Below are 13,976 nucleotides of genomic sequence, written 5' to 3' on the forward strand. Positions count from 1 at the left end.
AATTTACTTTTTTGAGGGTAGAATTACAAATCAAATGTCTTGAGCCTGGTGTGAATAATGCATTGCCAGTCTGAAGACTGATCATGAATTCAGGTCTTACACAGTCGTATTAAATACAGGCTTTTTTAAGGCAGTGTTTAAGAATGGAGTTTCACTTGAATAAATCTGTTTTTAGACCAAGACCATTATTCTCATCACCATTACCACTACGCTTTACCTTTTAAAATTATCTGTTTCTTTCAGGGCAGATAAATGAGTGTGAATTGCTGTGATGAATAATGTAACAGATATATCATAACTTGATATAAAGATCATTGCTTTCAAACAAGAGTTGGAAAACTATGGCTCAAGAGCTAAATCTACCCCTTGCCTGGTTTTTCTACATAGACAATTATGTCTTATCTTTTTTTTCCCTTTGTCTTGTTCCACTGGATAGGAATTCCCATACCGTGTTGAATAGGAATGGTGAGAGAAGACACTCTTGCCTTATTATTCCCAGTCTCAGGAGGAAAGTATTCAGTCTCTCGTCATTAAGTATGATATTGGCTCTTTCATAGGTTTTATGGGTTTTTTGTAGATGTTCTTTATCAATTTGAGGATGTTCCTCTCTTCCTAGTTAGTTGAGAGTCTTTGTCATGGATGGGTTTGGATTTTGCCAAATGCTGTTCTGGATTCAATTGATTATGATCATATAATTTGTCTTCTTTAGCCTGGTTTACATTGGTTGATTTTCTAATGTTGAACCAGCTTTGCATACCTGAGAGACATCAAATCAATAGATTAGTGTATTACAGATACTACATAAATACATTAGAAGATGGTAAAAAAAAAAAAAAAAGATGTTCAAAATCATCTTATTTAAATTTTTAAAAATGTTAGTTGAAATGTATTGATTTTGATGTGCATATCAAAATAGTCTCATGTTAAGCATCTGCTTCTAAAATTTCAGACTATTTTCTTCTTTTTACATAAATATATAAATTTATATCTCAGTTATGCACTGTTCTAAAGGTTATAGCATAAATAAAATGTGAAAGAATATGTCGAATGAAACTGGTGGTATATAAAATTATGTGGTGAATTACCATTTAATGATCTTGGAGAAAAGTTGATTTGCCATAAATAAATAGCAACAACCAACGTATTACCTCACTGTGTTTTAGTAGAGAATAAGAAATATACAAATTACAGTTTTGTGTTTCTCCTCTGCTCTGAGTTACTTTTTTTTTTCCTTAGAATTCCTTGATCTATGAGCTCTTCTCCGTTATGGTTCATTCAGGGAGTGCTGCTGGTGGCCATTATTATGCTTGCATAAAGTCTTTCAGTGATGAGCAATGGTACAGCTTCAATGATCAACATGTCAGCAGGGTAAGGAGGAATTTTTTAAGATTATTATTCTGAAAGACAGGAGTAGGGATGTTTCTCATCAGTAGAAGGGTTTATTAAAAATGTGAGACAGTCTGTCCAGTGAAGCATTTTAAGACACATTCCTAATCAGTCTTTTGTTTTTGTTTTCAGTAAATTTCCTTTGTTTATTGTTATCTCCTTGTTTTGTTTTATTTTGAACTTGTTGAGTGTTGTAGAGATAGATTCCCAATTTTCTTCTTGGCTTGAGCCTTCATGTGGGCTGCCTATTTAAGAGGACTAGAAATGACTGACCGTTAGTAGCCACTGATTATGATTACATTTTGAGAAATGGTATCTGTGTGGTCTTTTTAACTCTGAGGTTAAAACTTGAGTTCATATTGACATAAAGGTGTTAGATGGTACCAAAAAAAGTAAGTACTGTAACAACTTTTAGATAACACAAGAGGACATTAAGAAAACACACGGTGGATCTTCAGGAAGCAGAGGATATTACTCCAGTGCTTTTGCAAGGTAAATAACTTCCTGGTTTTACTGTTCATAAATTAGAATTACAAGCTTTTCAACATTTTATGCACTAAAAAGATTTAACCCAGGGGTCAACAAGCTGTAACCTATGGGCCAGATTCAGCCTGCCTACAGTTTTTGAAAATGGTTTTATTGAAACACCACCATGCTCGTTGGTTTAAATACAGTATGTTCATCTTTTCCCACCACAATAGCAGAGTTGCCCACAAAGCCTATGGCTTTTACCATCTGGCCCTTTTCCGTAAAAAAAATTTGCTGCCTACTGGCTTAACTGAAGCAGTCATTCAGGGACAAAGGTTTTTTGAAGATTTTACTGTATTACCAAGAGAAGACAGAGGATTTTCTCATAAATGTGTCAAAGTAGTCTTTTTTCCTAGAATGTTTAAATCTGAACCTGTTCAAGACTACATTATTTTTAATTGTTTGAAACAATGAAAAAACTTCTATTTAAAGTAAAAATTTGATGCTAGGAAATGGAATCTTTACAGTCAACTTTTTGTCCCCATTAATCATTTTTATGTTTTTACTAGCTCCACAAATGCATATATGCTGATATATAGATTGAAGGACCCAGCAAGAAATGCAAGTATGTTGACATACAGTTACTTGATTTTTGTCTGTGTTTTAAACAAGTTTGGTTTTTTTGCAAGCTTTATATACCCAGATAACTACTTTTAAATGATAGGACTTTAAATTTTTTATGTGTAGAGAATTAATTATAAAGATAGTTTTGAGGTAATACTAACTGGTAAAAGCATTTGGGAAAAAGTTGAACTTTTCTTTGTAACCACTAAGAGACAAAACTTAACTTACTCTGCATTATGCACATTGGATATATTTATTTCCAGTAAGATTGTATTCTGTGTAGTTTGGTGCAGTGATGACGGTCCCTGATCTGTGTAGCCGTCATAACTCACAATTTGCATGTCCCAGAGGAAATTATTTATTTAACTTTTCTAAGTCTTACTTTCCACATATGTGAAATGGGGATGTTATAGGGGGTTTTTTTTTAGTATTTTATAGCATTGTTATAGAAAATTGAGATAAAATTTTAAGCATTTAATTTCATACTAGAGTTAAATATCTTTGCTTATTTGCTTAAAAAGCAAGTAAAATTTTAAGAGTCGAGTATGCATCCTTTATATTTTTAATTTTATTAATCTTAAAAATAATACTGTGTACAAAGCATGTGGATTTGCCTTTCTTTTTTCCTTTTGTAATTGCTACTTTAAAAAATTACAGTTCTTATGTTTTCTTGCTAACTCTGATCTTGACAGAAACAGTATTTGCAGATAGGTGTATGATGTGTGTGTGTGTGTACATAGAGATATAGACAGGTGATATGTCTGCTCATATTTTCACAATTAGTATAATTATTGTCTTTGATTTCAACATATTTCCTTTGTTTAGAAATTGCCATACTATAAGTAAGTCTTTTAAGCAGTCTAATTAATGTTTTTGTTTACATTTTCATGAACCCTCATGAGATTGTGAATTCAGTTGTTGCAAGGCCTAGGACTTATTTATCTTTTCACCAATGATATGATTCAGGGACTGCTGTATAGGGGCTGTTCAATAATTTACAATGTAATTATAAGAAAGAGAAAAAAGAAATTACAATGAGAACTCATTTCAGAATAGAGATTTCAGAGTAAAAGTGTTCATTTTCACTTTACACATAAAGAAACTATACCCAGAGAGTGACTTGTCCAAGGTTGTAACTGTCCGGAGGGAGGACCAGGATTATAGTTTGTGTCTTCTGTGGCCCTCAGTATCCCATGTGTTTTCAGTAGTGCAATAATTCAGCATTCTTTTATCTGCTCCCCCAACTCTAGTTTTGTGATAAAGCACCAGGGGGCACTGTATGTATAATGCAGAATGTTTTTTAAATTAGAGCTTATTTCTAAAAACAGTGGATTTTTACCTTCCAAAGAGGAGTGATTTTTTTTTTAATCATAAATTGTTCTCCCTTTTTAATGCCCAGCAATCATTGGCTTTATTAAACAGTGTCATAATCTCATACTGTCACTTCTAACACTTTGAGTTACATTTGAAGTTCTTTGATTAGAAGGCAGCTGGGAACTTCCCTGATGACACAGTGGGTAGGAATCCACCTGCCACGGCAGGGGTCATGGGTTCGCTCCCTGGTCTGGGAAGATTGCATCTGTCAAGAGCAACTAAGCTTGTGTGCCACAACTATTGCGCCTACACTCACATATTGCAACTACTCAGCCTGCGCACGTGCTGCCACTACTGAAGCCCGTGCACCTAGAGCCTGTGTTTGCAACAGGAGAAGCCACCACAACGAGGAGGCCATGCACCACGAGAAAGAGTAGGCCCTGTTCGCCACCACTAGAGAAAGCCCACGCGAAAAGTGAAGACCCAGTGCAGCCAAAAATAAATAAATAACAATAAAAAAAAGAACGGTGCCTCCCTTACTAAAGAAGGCAGCTAAAAGACTGCTTTGAGAACAAAGGAAAGATGATCATATTAGTGAATAATAATAAAATAAATACCATTTGTGGTAAAGTGTATCAACAGTATTTATTACATTTCATTTTATCCCAGATAATAACTCTTTGTGGTAGGTGCTATTAATAAGCTGAGAAAAACCAAGGTTTGGAGAAGTAAACCTGCCCAAGGTTGCACAATTTCGTGATAGCACTAGTTGAAATCAAAAGTGCTTTTATTTTCAAGTTTAAGGGAGGCTTTTTCACTCCAAAAATCTTCATTTACCTGCTCGAGTTGTCAGGAGCCAAGAGGTATATAGGTAAAGATCGGCTTTTTTGAAGCCTAACCATGTGTCCTCATTAACTACCTCTTCACCGTTGTCTGGGAGGAGTTTGTGTTCCACGTTGAAAGACTGCTGTAATTGAAGTAAATTTTAATAACAGCTGTAGTAGAAGTATATTCTCTGGAAATATAGTAGAACAAAATTGTATAAAGGAAGCTCAGTCTCTGTGGCACTGTTTTACCCTGTTTTTACTATTAATAGAATTTCTAGAAGTAGATGAGTATCCAGAACATATTAAAAACTTGGTGCAGAGAGAGAGAGAATTGGAAGAACAAGAAAAGAGGCAACGAGAAATTGAGCGCAATACATGCAAGGTTGGATTTCCTAATTTACTTTTAATTAAAAAGTGCTATTAAACTTTGCTTAACTGCGTTTCTCAAAACTTACTCATTGAGTTGTGTAATCATTAAGCAATGTAACCAACTATATTACTGAGGTAAAGTGATTTTATTTTATGCATAAAAAACCAGTAATGTAGTGATGATAGTGCTGGTAAGGTTACAATGAGATGAACTTTGTAACATTCTTCTACAAGAATAAATTTATAAAACTTTCTGTCTGATATTTGCATTACATTTATCAAGAGCCTTAAAGCGAATTTATATTCTTTCATATGATTCTCTTAAAAAATATCATCTAATGAAATAATTACAGTGCAGTAAAAACTTTGACTACCACGGCATACTCCACAGTATTTTCCAAATTAGGGAAAAATTGGAAACAACTTGAATGTATATCAGTAGGAGAGTGATTTCATAAATTGTGATACATGCTTATAAAGAAACATAGTTGTTAAAATGAATGATTTTGAATTTTTGATAGCAAGACAGTATCAGTTATTAAGTGAGATAAATAGACCCGAGGGAGAGTGATCTCAATTATATTTTTTAAGAATTATAATAATTTGATTTAAATACTGTCTACAAAAGAAGTAATTTGATGTATGACTTGTTGAGTTAATGATAATATTTTACATTTTCTAGATAAAATTATTCTGTTTGCATCCTGTGAAACAAGTGATGATGGAAAATAAATTGGAGGTTCATAAGGATAAGACACTAAAGGAAGCAGTAGAAATGGCTTATAAGGTATGTTTAGTTGTACTGTTGGCATTTAATTATTGATATCTTACATAATGGTACTAACATTTTCCCAAGTTTTTATTATAGTCAGTAGTAGTATAAACACTTGCAGTAGCTTTTTTTTTTTCACTTGCCCATTAAATCCTATCACATGCCCATGAAATCCACTTGTCCATTAAATCCTATCAATGTATCTCTTAGGGAGCGTAGTTTATACCTCTTCTTTGAAATGTGGTTCATTGCTTTTGAGAACTTTCTCACTGTGAAAGCCAGTTAATCTTTCTACAACTCAGAAATAGAATTAGAAACAAAGATATTTATTTATTCTTTATATTAAGATTGTTTTTGTTTTTTATTGCTAAGTCGCTTCAGTCATGTCCTTCTCTTTGTGACCCTGTGGACTGTAACCTGCCAGGCTCCTCTGTCCATGGGATTCTCCAGGAAAGAATACTGGAGTGAGTTGCCATGCCCTCCTCCAGGGGATCTTCCCAGTGCAGGGATGGAACCTGTGTCTCTTATGTCTCCTGCATTGGCAGGGAAGTTCTTTACCAGTAGTACCACTGTAGCAGATACATTCTAAAGTTTAGAATGTTAACTTTTTAAAAGTCTTTAAAATATGTTAGTATATAGGTTGTATAATTTGAGGGATAATGAAATATGGTTATTTTAAAATACCATTTAAGTCATGCCTTTGAGCTTTTATGCAAATCATAAATATATATATGGACTTTATTGTTTGTTAGGACCTCTTGTTAGTATAGTTACATATCAGATTAAAAAATTTTTTTTTCCTTTTTCCTTGGGTGTTGTATTCTTTTAGATGATGGATTTAGAAGAGGTAATACCCATGGATTGCTGTCGTCTTGTTAAATATGACGAGTTTCATGATTATCTTGAACGATCATATGAAGGAGAAGAAGATACTCCAATGGGTCTTTTACTAGGTGGAGTCAAGTCAACATACATGTTTGATCTGCTGTTGGAGACAAGAAGACCTGATCAAGTTTTCCAGTCTTATAAACCTGGAGGTAAGCATTTTTATGGTATTTTGAATTGTAAAGGACTTACATTTTCATAAAGTTCTTTGTTTATAGAAATTATTTAAAAATTTTTTACATGTTCTCAGAATGTATAATAATTTCGATAGGTTTTGAAGTAGTGAGCCACAAACCTGGAATTAAATTCTAGACTACTTTCAAAAAACTATACACAAAATTTAAAAAACAAATAACAAAGCAAAAAACAAAGTCTTCAGTAGGATTTTTCTTCTCCAGTACTAAATCATCCTTCCTTCCTATCTCTGCCTCTGCCTCTTCCCCTGCCTCTCTCTTTATAGAGAAGACCACAGCCCAAAAAAGTATATTCTCATAAAGTCTCAGAAGTAGAGTCTTTCAGGGTCTCCTTGAAGACATGGTTCCATAACTCTTTCAAATTCTGTTCTGCTGTGGATCTTCCACACGTCCTTTTTTTGAAGCCTCCTCTTTCCAAAGTAGATTAAGTATGGTATTCTTTCAAGAGCTTCTTCAGTCATACTCCACTCTATCCATAAAGAGTCCCTTTGGAGTATTTTATTTCAGATTATTTTTGAACTAGACTGTAGAAATTATGATAAAAGTATAACATTGGTCAGCAAAATAACTCACTTTTTAAAAAGAGAACTCTAAACGTTGTTGTGTATTATGACACTTGTAATCTCCTTTATTGTTTAATAGTCAATACTTTAGAATAATATTCAAATTTAGATTAGCTACATGGGGGGAAATGGAAGATTGACATGTACTACATACAAGAGATTAAAACAGTTAAAGCTGGAGAATATCTGCTAAATCTGGTGGTTGAAGATCATTTATTTTTCTGGTGACTGAAAGTTAAGTTATATATGATTTCCTAAAAACAGGAGAGAAGATAGCATTAAGTTATAACATGAAACTTTTAAGTCAGAAAACAAACATGTAAACCAAAGCTTTTCTGTTGAATTTTCCATAGGATATAGAGAATATTATTTTGAGAAGAAGTCTTTGATTATGAACAAGGTCTTGAATTGTTCAGTGAATGTTGTAAAAAGCAAGTAGGGCTGCTATGTCCCTTTAGTATTTGTTTTCTCTAGTTATTTTATGTTAGTGTTGTGGTTTTGCTCTGTATTTTAGAACTTTGGATGTGTATTTTTAGTATGCTTAAAAAATTTGACAGGAGTGGTATTAATATTTTATAAGGAAACAAAGCATGTATTTTTAAAAATCACATTTTGACTTTGGCCTTGTTTAAAGAGATCTATAAGAACCTTTTTATTCGCTTTATTTTTTAGTTCTTTATATATATTTGTAATGTGATAAATTGTGAAAGAAGTGTTAATTGTATTATGCATGTTAACATATACATCTACCATCTTGACAATTAGAAAAACATTATCTTTGCTGTTTGTTAGAAACACATTTAGAATGCATTGCTAATGTGAAATGCCGTTTTAAAAAAGAACCTCCATTTGTGTTTCTGTGTTTTTCAATGTGACAGAAGTAATGGTGAAAGTTCATGTTGTTGATCTAAAGGCAGAATCTGTAGCTGCTCCTATCACTGTTCGAGCTTACTTAAATGAAACAGTTACAGAATTCAAACAGCTTATATCAAAGGTAAGTTTTAAAATTGGTCAATGAATATTTTTAAATGCCTGCTATGTACAAAGCACTGTGTGGTAGTTATTAGATGTAGGAACTGATACTTACCTCAAGAAGCCAATGTATTTATAGCTTGGAGATGACTAGTTGGGAGAAAAGGATGCTTCATAATGGAAGAAACAGACTGGCCTAAATGTGAAGATAAGAATGTGAAGCAAGTGCATGTAGCAGTGACTGTGTGTTTGGCTGGATCATTGTAAAGTACATGCCTGGAAACACAGGTTCACTTTATCTCATGGCAGGTTTTTAAATGTAAACAGAAAAGTTTGGACTCTGTTTAATGTAGGAAGTAGGTTGGTTGGTTGGTTGTTTTTCTAAGCACAGCAGTGTTATGATAAGAGAGCTGTGCTGTAGTGTGGTAATTCTGGCAGTTCCAGACTAGCGTTCCCAATGGGCTGAGGGAGGAGCCAGGAACATACTAACAGATGAGGTTGTTGAAATAATTTAGGTGAACACATATGACCAGAAATGAAAAAAGTAGAGATTTGTAAGAGTGAATCTATAAATAAAATTGGCAGCACTTACAATTGCTAAATATTAGAGCAAGGCAGGAACACAGAAGACCTGAGGAGTTTCACATTGGGGTAACCAGAAAGACAGTGATAAATGAATAGAAGTAGAAGAGTAAGCTGCTATCAGTCACATTATGTGAGTTAATAGTAAAGAGCATAGGCTCATTCAGAATTCTTGAACTGAAAAACATCATGATGAAACATTCAGATTTCCTTGGATAGAAAACTGTTTCACTCCAGAGAAATGATTATAATCCTTTCAGGGGTCTTGTATTCTGTAGAACATTGAGCACACAAATACAGGCAAAATTAACCCCACTTAGGGTCCTTTGGGGAGAAGGCAATGGCACCCCACTCCAGTACTCTTGCCTGGAAAATCCCACGGACGGAGGAGCCTTGTGGGCTGCCGTCCATGAGGTTGCAAAGAGTCGGACACGACTGAGTGACTTCACTTTCACTTTTCACTTTCACGCACTGGAGAAGGAAATGGCAACCCACTCCAGTGTTCTTGCCTGGAGAATCCCAGGGATGAGGGAGCTTTGGTGGGCTGCCATCTATGGGGTCGCACAGAGTCGGACACGACTGAAGCGCCTTAGCAGCAGCAGCAGCAGGGTCCTTTGGTGTGGTGGAAATTGTTCAGAAATCACAAGTCAAGAAACTTCCAGTTCCCAGTCATTTCTAGTTATTCAGTTTATGGTAGTATTGTCTTTTACCTCATCTGGAATTTTTTAATGCCTATTTTAACAGGGTTGTTGTGAACATGAGTAAAATAAATAAATGCTCTTTTTGTGAAAATAAATGTGAAGTATTATATAGAAGTTAGTTGTTATTACTGTGTTAAAAAATTACTTCCAACACATTTGCCACAGTAATAATCAGAGGAAACAGATCATATTTTGAAGTCATAGTTTATGATTAACTGCTCTGTTTTATAGTTTAGTCTACGAGCACTGAGGTAGAATACAAAAGAAACACATGTCTTTTCTTCGCTGAAACTTATAATTTTGTTGGGGAAAAATATGTCTGTAGAGTATAGACAGAAAACAGGATGCCAAGAAATTTAGTGTTTATAACTAGGATGCTTCAGAATTAGTCATCGTTAACTATACAAATGAGGTTTTGTAAAATGTAAATTATTTTTATTTGTTCATTTCATGAGAAATCTCTTAAGTGACACCAAAAATTAAGGACATGAAATTTTAGAATAACTTTAAATTTTACCTACTAATTTAATCTCATTTTACACAGAAAAAAAATTGATTTAGTAGAAGTATTAACACAATACAGAAGACCTGATCAAAAGTCACGAAGTTAAGTGGTTTGACATCAGTTCTCACAGTCAGTTACTCAATTTCTTTGGAATCAGATCACCTCATTTACTTCATGAGTTTGGGAGAAATAGAACTTTTAGTGAGTAATTGTTACTTTTAAAATAGTTTCAGAGCATACATTTATAAGTGATACTCTGTTCTCCTAATTTACAGGCTAGTTAGTGGATAGGACTAATGTTTTTTTTTTTTTAATTTGTAAATCTCTAGTAAGATTATTTTTCTCTTAATTTTCTTTCTGCTGTTTTTAAGAACTCAACAGTGTCTTATTTTCCTATATTTCCAAGTCAAGCATAATTATTTTGAGAAAGTGCTTTTAATTAAATCACTTTCATTTCAGGCCGTCCATTTACCTGCTGAGACAATGAGAGTAGTGCTGGAGCGCTGCTACAATGACTTGCGCCTTCTCACTGTGCCCGGTAAAACCCTGAAAAACGAAGGGTTTTTTAGAAGTAATAAGGTATGTCTTTTATTTTTCCATTACTATTTTCTATACTGCTAGTCACCATTTGTCTGAAATTTACCTTTTAAATTCTCACATCCTTCCAGTAACTACCTATCTTTATAGTCAGGTCAGATCGTACTTCTTTGTCTTCTAAGTGAATCTTGGTGGTTCTCCTTTCTGCCTTGTTCATGTGCCGCCCCCACATGTAGTGTTTTCCCCCATCTCCCTACATTTATTTTTCAAGTCCCTGATTAGTCCTGCCTCTCTGGTGGAACCTTGATGACTACTTCTGGTCACAGTGATTATGTCCTCTGAATTTTGTTCATTCTTGAGCTCCTCCCCTAAAGCGGTACTTCATGGTGAGTCTGAAGCATGCCTAGTATACAAAAAATTCTTTTCTTGGGTTCATTCCATGTTATTCCCTTTGCCTACTCATTTATCTCTAGAAGGAAAAAGAAAGTTCATGTTGGTCTTTTTGTTGCATCTCTTGGTATCATTATGTTTCCATCATATCATTTTTCATGTGTTTATTCCTATGCTATTGGTTTACTCTGGATAAACTGTAGCAGAGTTTCCTCGATTACCATCTTTTATTTATCACCATTTCCAGTCTCTTTCATCTTAGGAAAGATTGATCTTTTATCACATTTAGCCCTTTTTTTATACTGTTTTATTAATTTTGATGAGTAATTTTTATTCACCTCTAGTTTCTTGCAGTACTTGTGTGTGGTATTTGTATATAACATTAAAATCTCTAATCTACCCTAATACTGTTTTAGGGTAAGGAGTGGGAAGGATCTAACTTAATTTTTTTCCTTAAATGGTTAGCTTATAGCCCTCATTTATAACATTTATTGAATAACATTTATACAAAAATCAAAATGCTATTCATAATTGCCAGATACATATATATGCATTTCACTTTTTAAAATTTTATTATAGGAAATTTCAAATATATGCAGAAATGCAGAAAATAGTGTAATGAACCCTTATGTACTTATCACCCAGCTTCTATAATTATTAAGTCTTAATTCATCTATATGTAACTAACTACTTCCCCTAGATTATTTTAGAAACATCCCCAGCATCATATCATTTCATCTATAAGCAATATGAGTGTATATTTCTAAAAGATGAGAACTCTTTTAAAAACATAACCACAATTACATTATTACACCTAAAATTAACAGAAATGCCTTAATATTAACCAATATCTAGTCAGTATTCAGATTTCCCTGATTATCTTAAAAATTTTTTTTCAGTGAAAGTTGCTCAAATCAGAATCTGAATAAAGTCCGTAATATCTCAAGTTTATTTTAGTCTAAAGCTTTCCCTTCATGTTTGTTTCCTTGCAGTTTATTTGCTATAGAATCAAGTCATTTGTCCATAAATTTTTTTATAGAACTTGGATTTTGGTGTTGCATTGCCAAGATGTTTTTATGAATATTCCAGTAAGCAAGAGATTTGGCAGGCACACACACACGTGTGCCCCATCTATCTTAGCACAGTTTATGGCCAGTTACAAGGAGATATGAACATAAAGTTTGTTTTAGTCTCCAAAAACAATATATATGTCCTTTAGAAACATTATCATCTCACATTTTATAATCTATTGTGCACTGTCTTATACTGATGTGGTATTATTCTTACATTGAATGAGATTGTCCCCAAAATTAATGGTGTAATGTAACTCTTTAACTTACTGTTTAGGTGTTTGTTGAAAGCTCTGAGACTCTGGATTACCAGATGGCCTTTACAGACTCTCATTTATGGAAACTCCTGGATCGGCATGCAAATACAATCAGATTATTTGTTTTGCTACCTGAACAATCTCCAGGATCTTTTTCCAAAAGGACAGCATACCAGAAAGCTGGGGGTGACTCTGGGAACGTGGGTGATGACTGTGAAAGAGTCAAAGGACCTGCAGGGAGCCTAAAGTCTGTGGAAGCTATTCTAGAAGAAAGCACTGAAAAACTCAAAAGCTTGTCACTGCAGCAGCAGCAGGAGGGAGATAATGGGGACAGCAGCAAGAGTACTGAGACAAGTGACTTTGAAAACATTGAATCACCTCTCAATGAGAGGGGCTCCTCAGCCTCAGTGGATAATAGAGAACTTGAACAGCATATGCAGACTTCTGATCCTGAAAATTTTCAGTCTGAAGAGCGATCAGATTCAGATGTGAATAATGATAGGAGTACAAGTTCGGTGGACAGTGATATTCTTAGCTCGAGTCATAGCAGTGATACTTTGTGCAATGCAGATAATGCCCAGATCCCTTTGGCTAATGGACTTGACTCTCACAGCATCACGAGTAGTAGAAGAACTAAAGCGAACGAAGGGAAAAAGGAGACATGGGATACAGCAGAAGAAGACTCTGGAACGGACAGTGAATATGATGAGAGTGGCAAGAGTAGGGGAGAAATACAGTACATGTATTTCAAAGCAGAGCCCTATGCTGCAGATGAAGGTTCTGGGGAAGGACATAAATGTATGTACTTGAAAGAAAAAGGCTGCTTCTTGAAACAGCCTCAGGTCTTTTTTATCAGTTCATTTAAATTTTTAGTTGAGAAGAATCAGCTAAGAGAGATGCTTTGTCTTAAGATTACCTGTAGCATCCTGGATTATAAGATTATCCTCTCTTCTTTGCTTTCATTTTGGATACAGTTGTAGTGAGCAGTGTTCTTAGACCTGTGATGGAATGATGTCCAGACTCTGGTGTTAAAAAGAAAGAAACTAAGAATATTTTTAAAGGAAAGAAGTATAATAACAGTTCAAAATTTTAAAAAGGAAAAGAAATAGTTTAAATAGCAAATAATATACAAAAAAAGGCCAGGCACTCTAGAAACTTTTATATTCAGTGCCTAGAAAAAATTTTAATGTGTGCATTCCTTCCCTTTCTTCCATCACCTACTCCAAGGTGCACCATTCCTACACCCCCTAAAAAGTACATAACTGGGAAAGTCAGAGAAAGAAAAGGGACCTTTCCCCCCACATCTCTTTGAAGGAAACCTCAGGCAAGTTGTAAACTAGAAATTCTGAATTGTATAACCTCAGAATGGAAGTGATTTGGGCACTTGGACAAACAACAACAAAACATAACATTGTATGAGACTTAATAAAAGAATTCATAAAATATCAAACTAAAACCAGCCGGAGAATTAGCAGGACAAACAGGTGCAAGATACAAAATATTTCTTCAAGTATAAAAGGGAAATAGCTGAAAACCTAAATATTTTGCATTAGTCTGAAA

At 34.2% G+C, this 13,976-nt stretch overlaps 1 protein-coding gene across 4 annotated transcripts in view; it reads left to right on the top strand.

Moving 5' to 3' along the window:
• USP47 (ubiquitin specific peptidase 47) overlaps positions 1-13,976 on the top strand; it is a 105,600-nt gene that overhangs the window by 77,407 nt on the left and 14,217 nt on the right. For all 4 annotated transcript variants that reach the window (XM_027563286.1, XM_027563284.1, XM_027563287.1 and 1 more), the window contains 9 exons: positions 1,237-1,368; positions 1,802-1,878; positions 2,424-2,479; positions 4,889-5,001; positions 5,671-5,775; positions 6,590-6,797; positions 8,281-8,396; positions 10,622-10,741; positions 12,437-13,214. In XM_027563286.1, coding sequence (XP_027419087.1) covers positions 1,237-1,368; positions 1,802-1,878; positions 2,424-2,479; positions 4,889-5,001; positions 5,671-5,775; positions 6,590-6,797; positions 8,281-8,396; positions 10,622-10,741; positions 12,437-13,214 — 1,705 coding nt within the window. The remainder of the gene's footprint in view (positions 1-1,236; positions 1,369-1,801; positions 1,879-2,423; positions 2,480-4,888; positions 5,002-5,670; positions 5,776-6,589; positions 6,798-8,280; positions 8,397-10,621; positions 10,742-12,436; positions 13,215-13,976) is intronic.

This window comes from Bos indicus x Bos taurus, chromosome 15, assembly GCF_003369695.1.
Source record: "Bos indicus x Bos taurus breed Angus x Brahman F1 hybrid chromosome 15, Bos_hybrid_MaternalHap_v2.0, whole genome shotgun sequence".
In the NCBI taxonomy this organism is placed as follows: domain Eukaryota; kingdom Metazoa; phylum Chordata; class Mammalia; order Artiodactyla; family Bovidae; genus Bos; species Bos indicus x Bos taurus.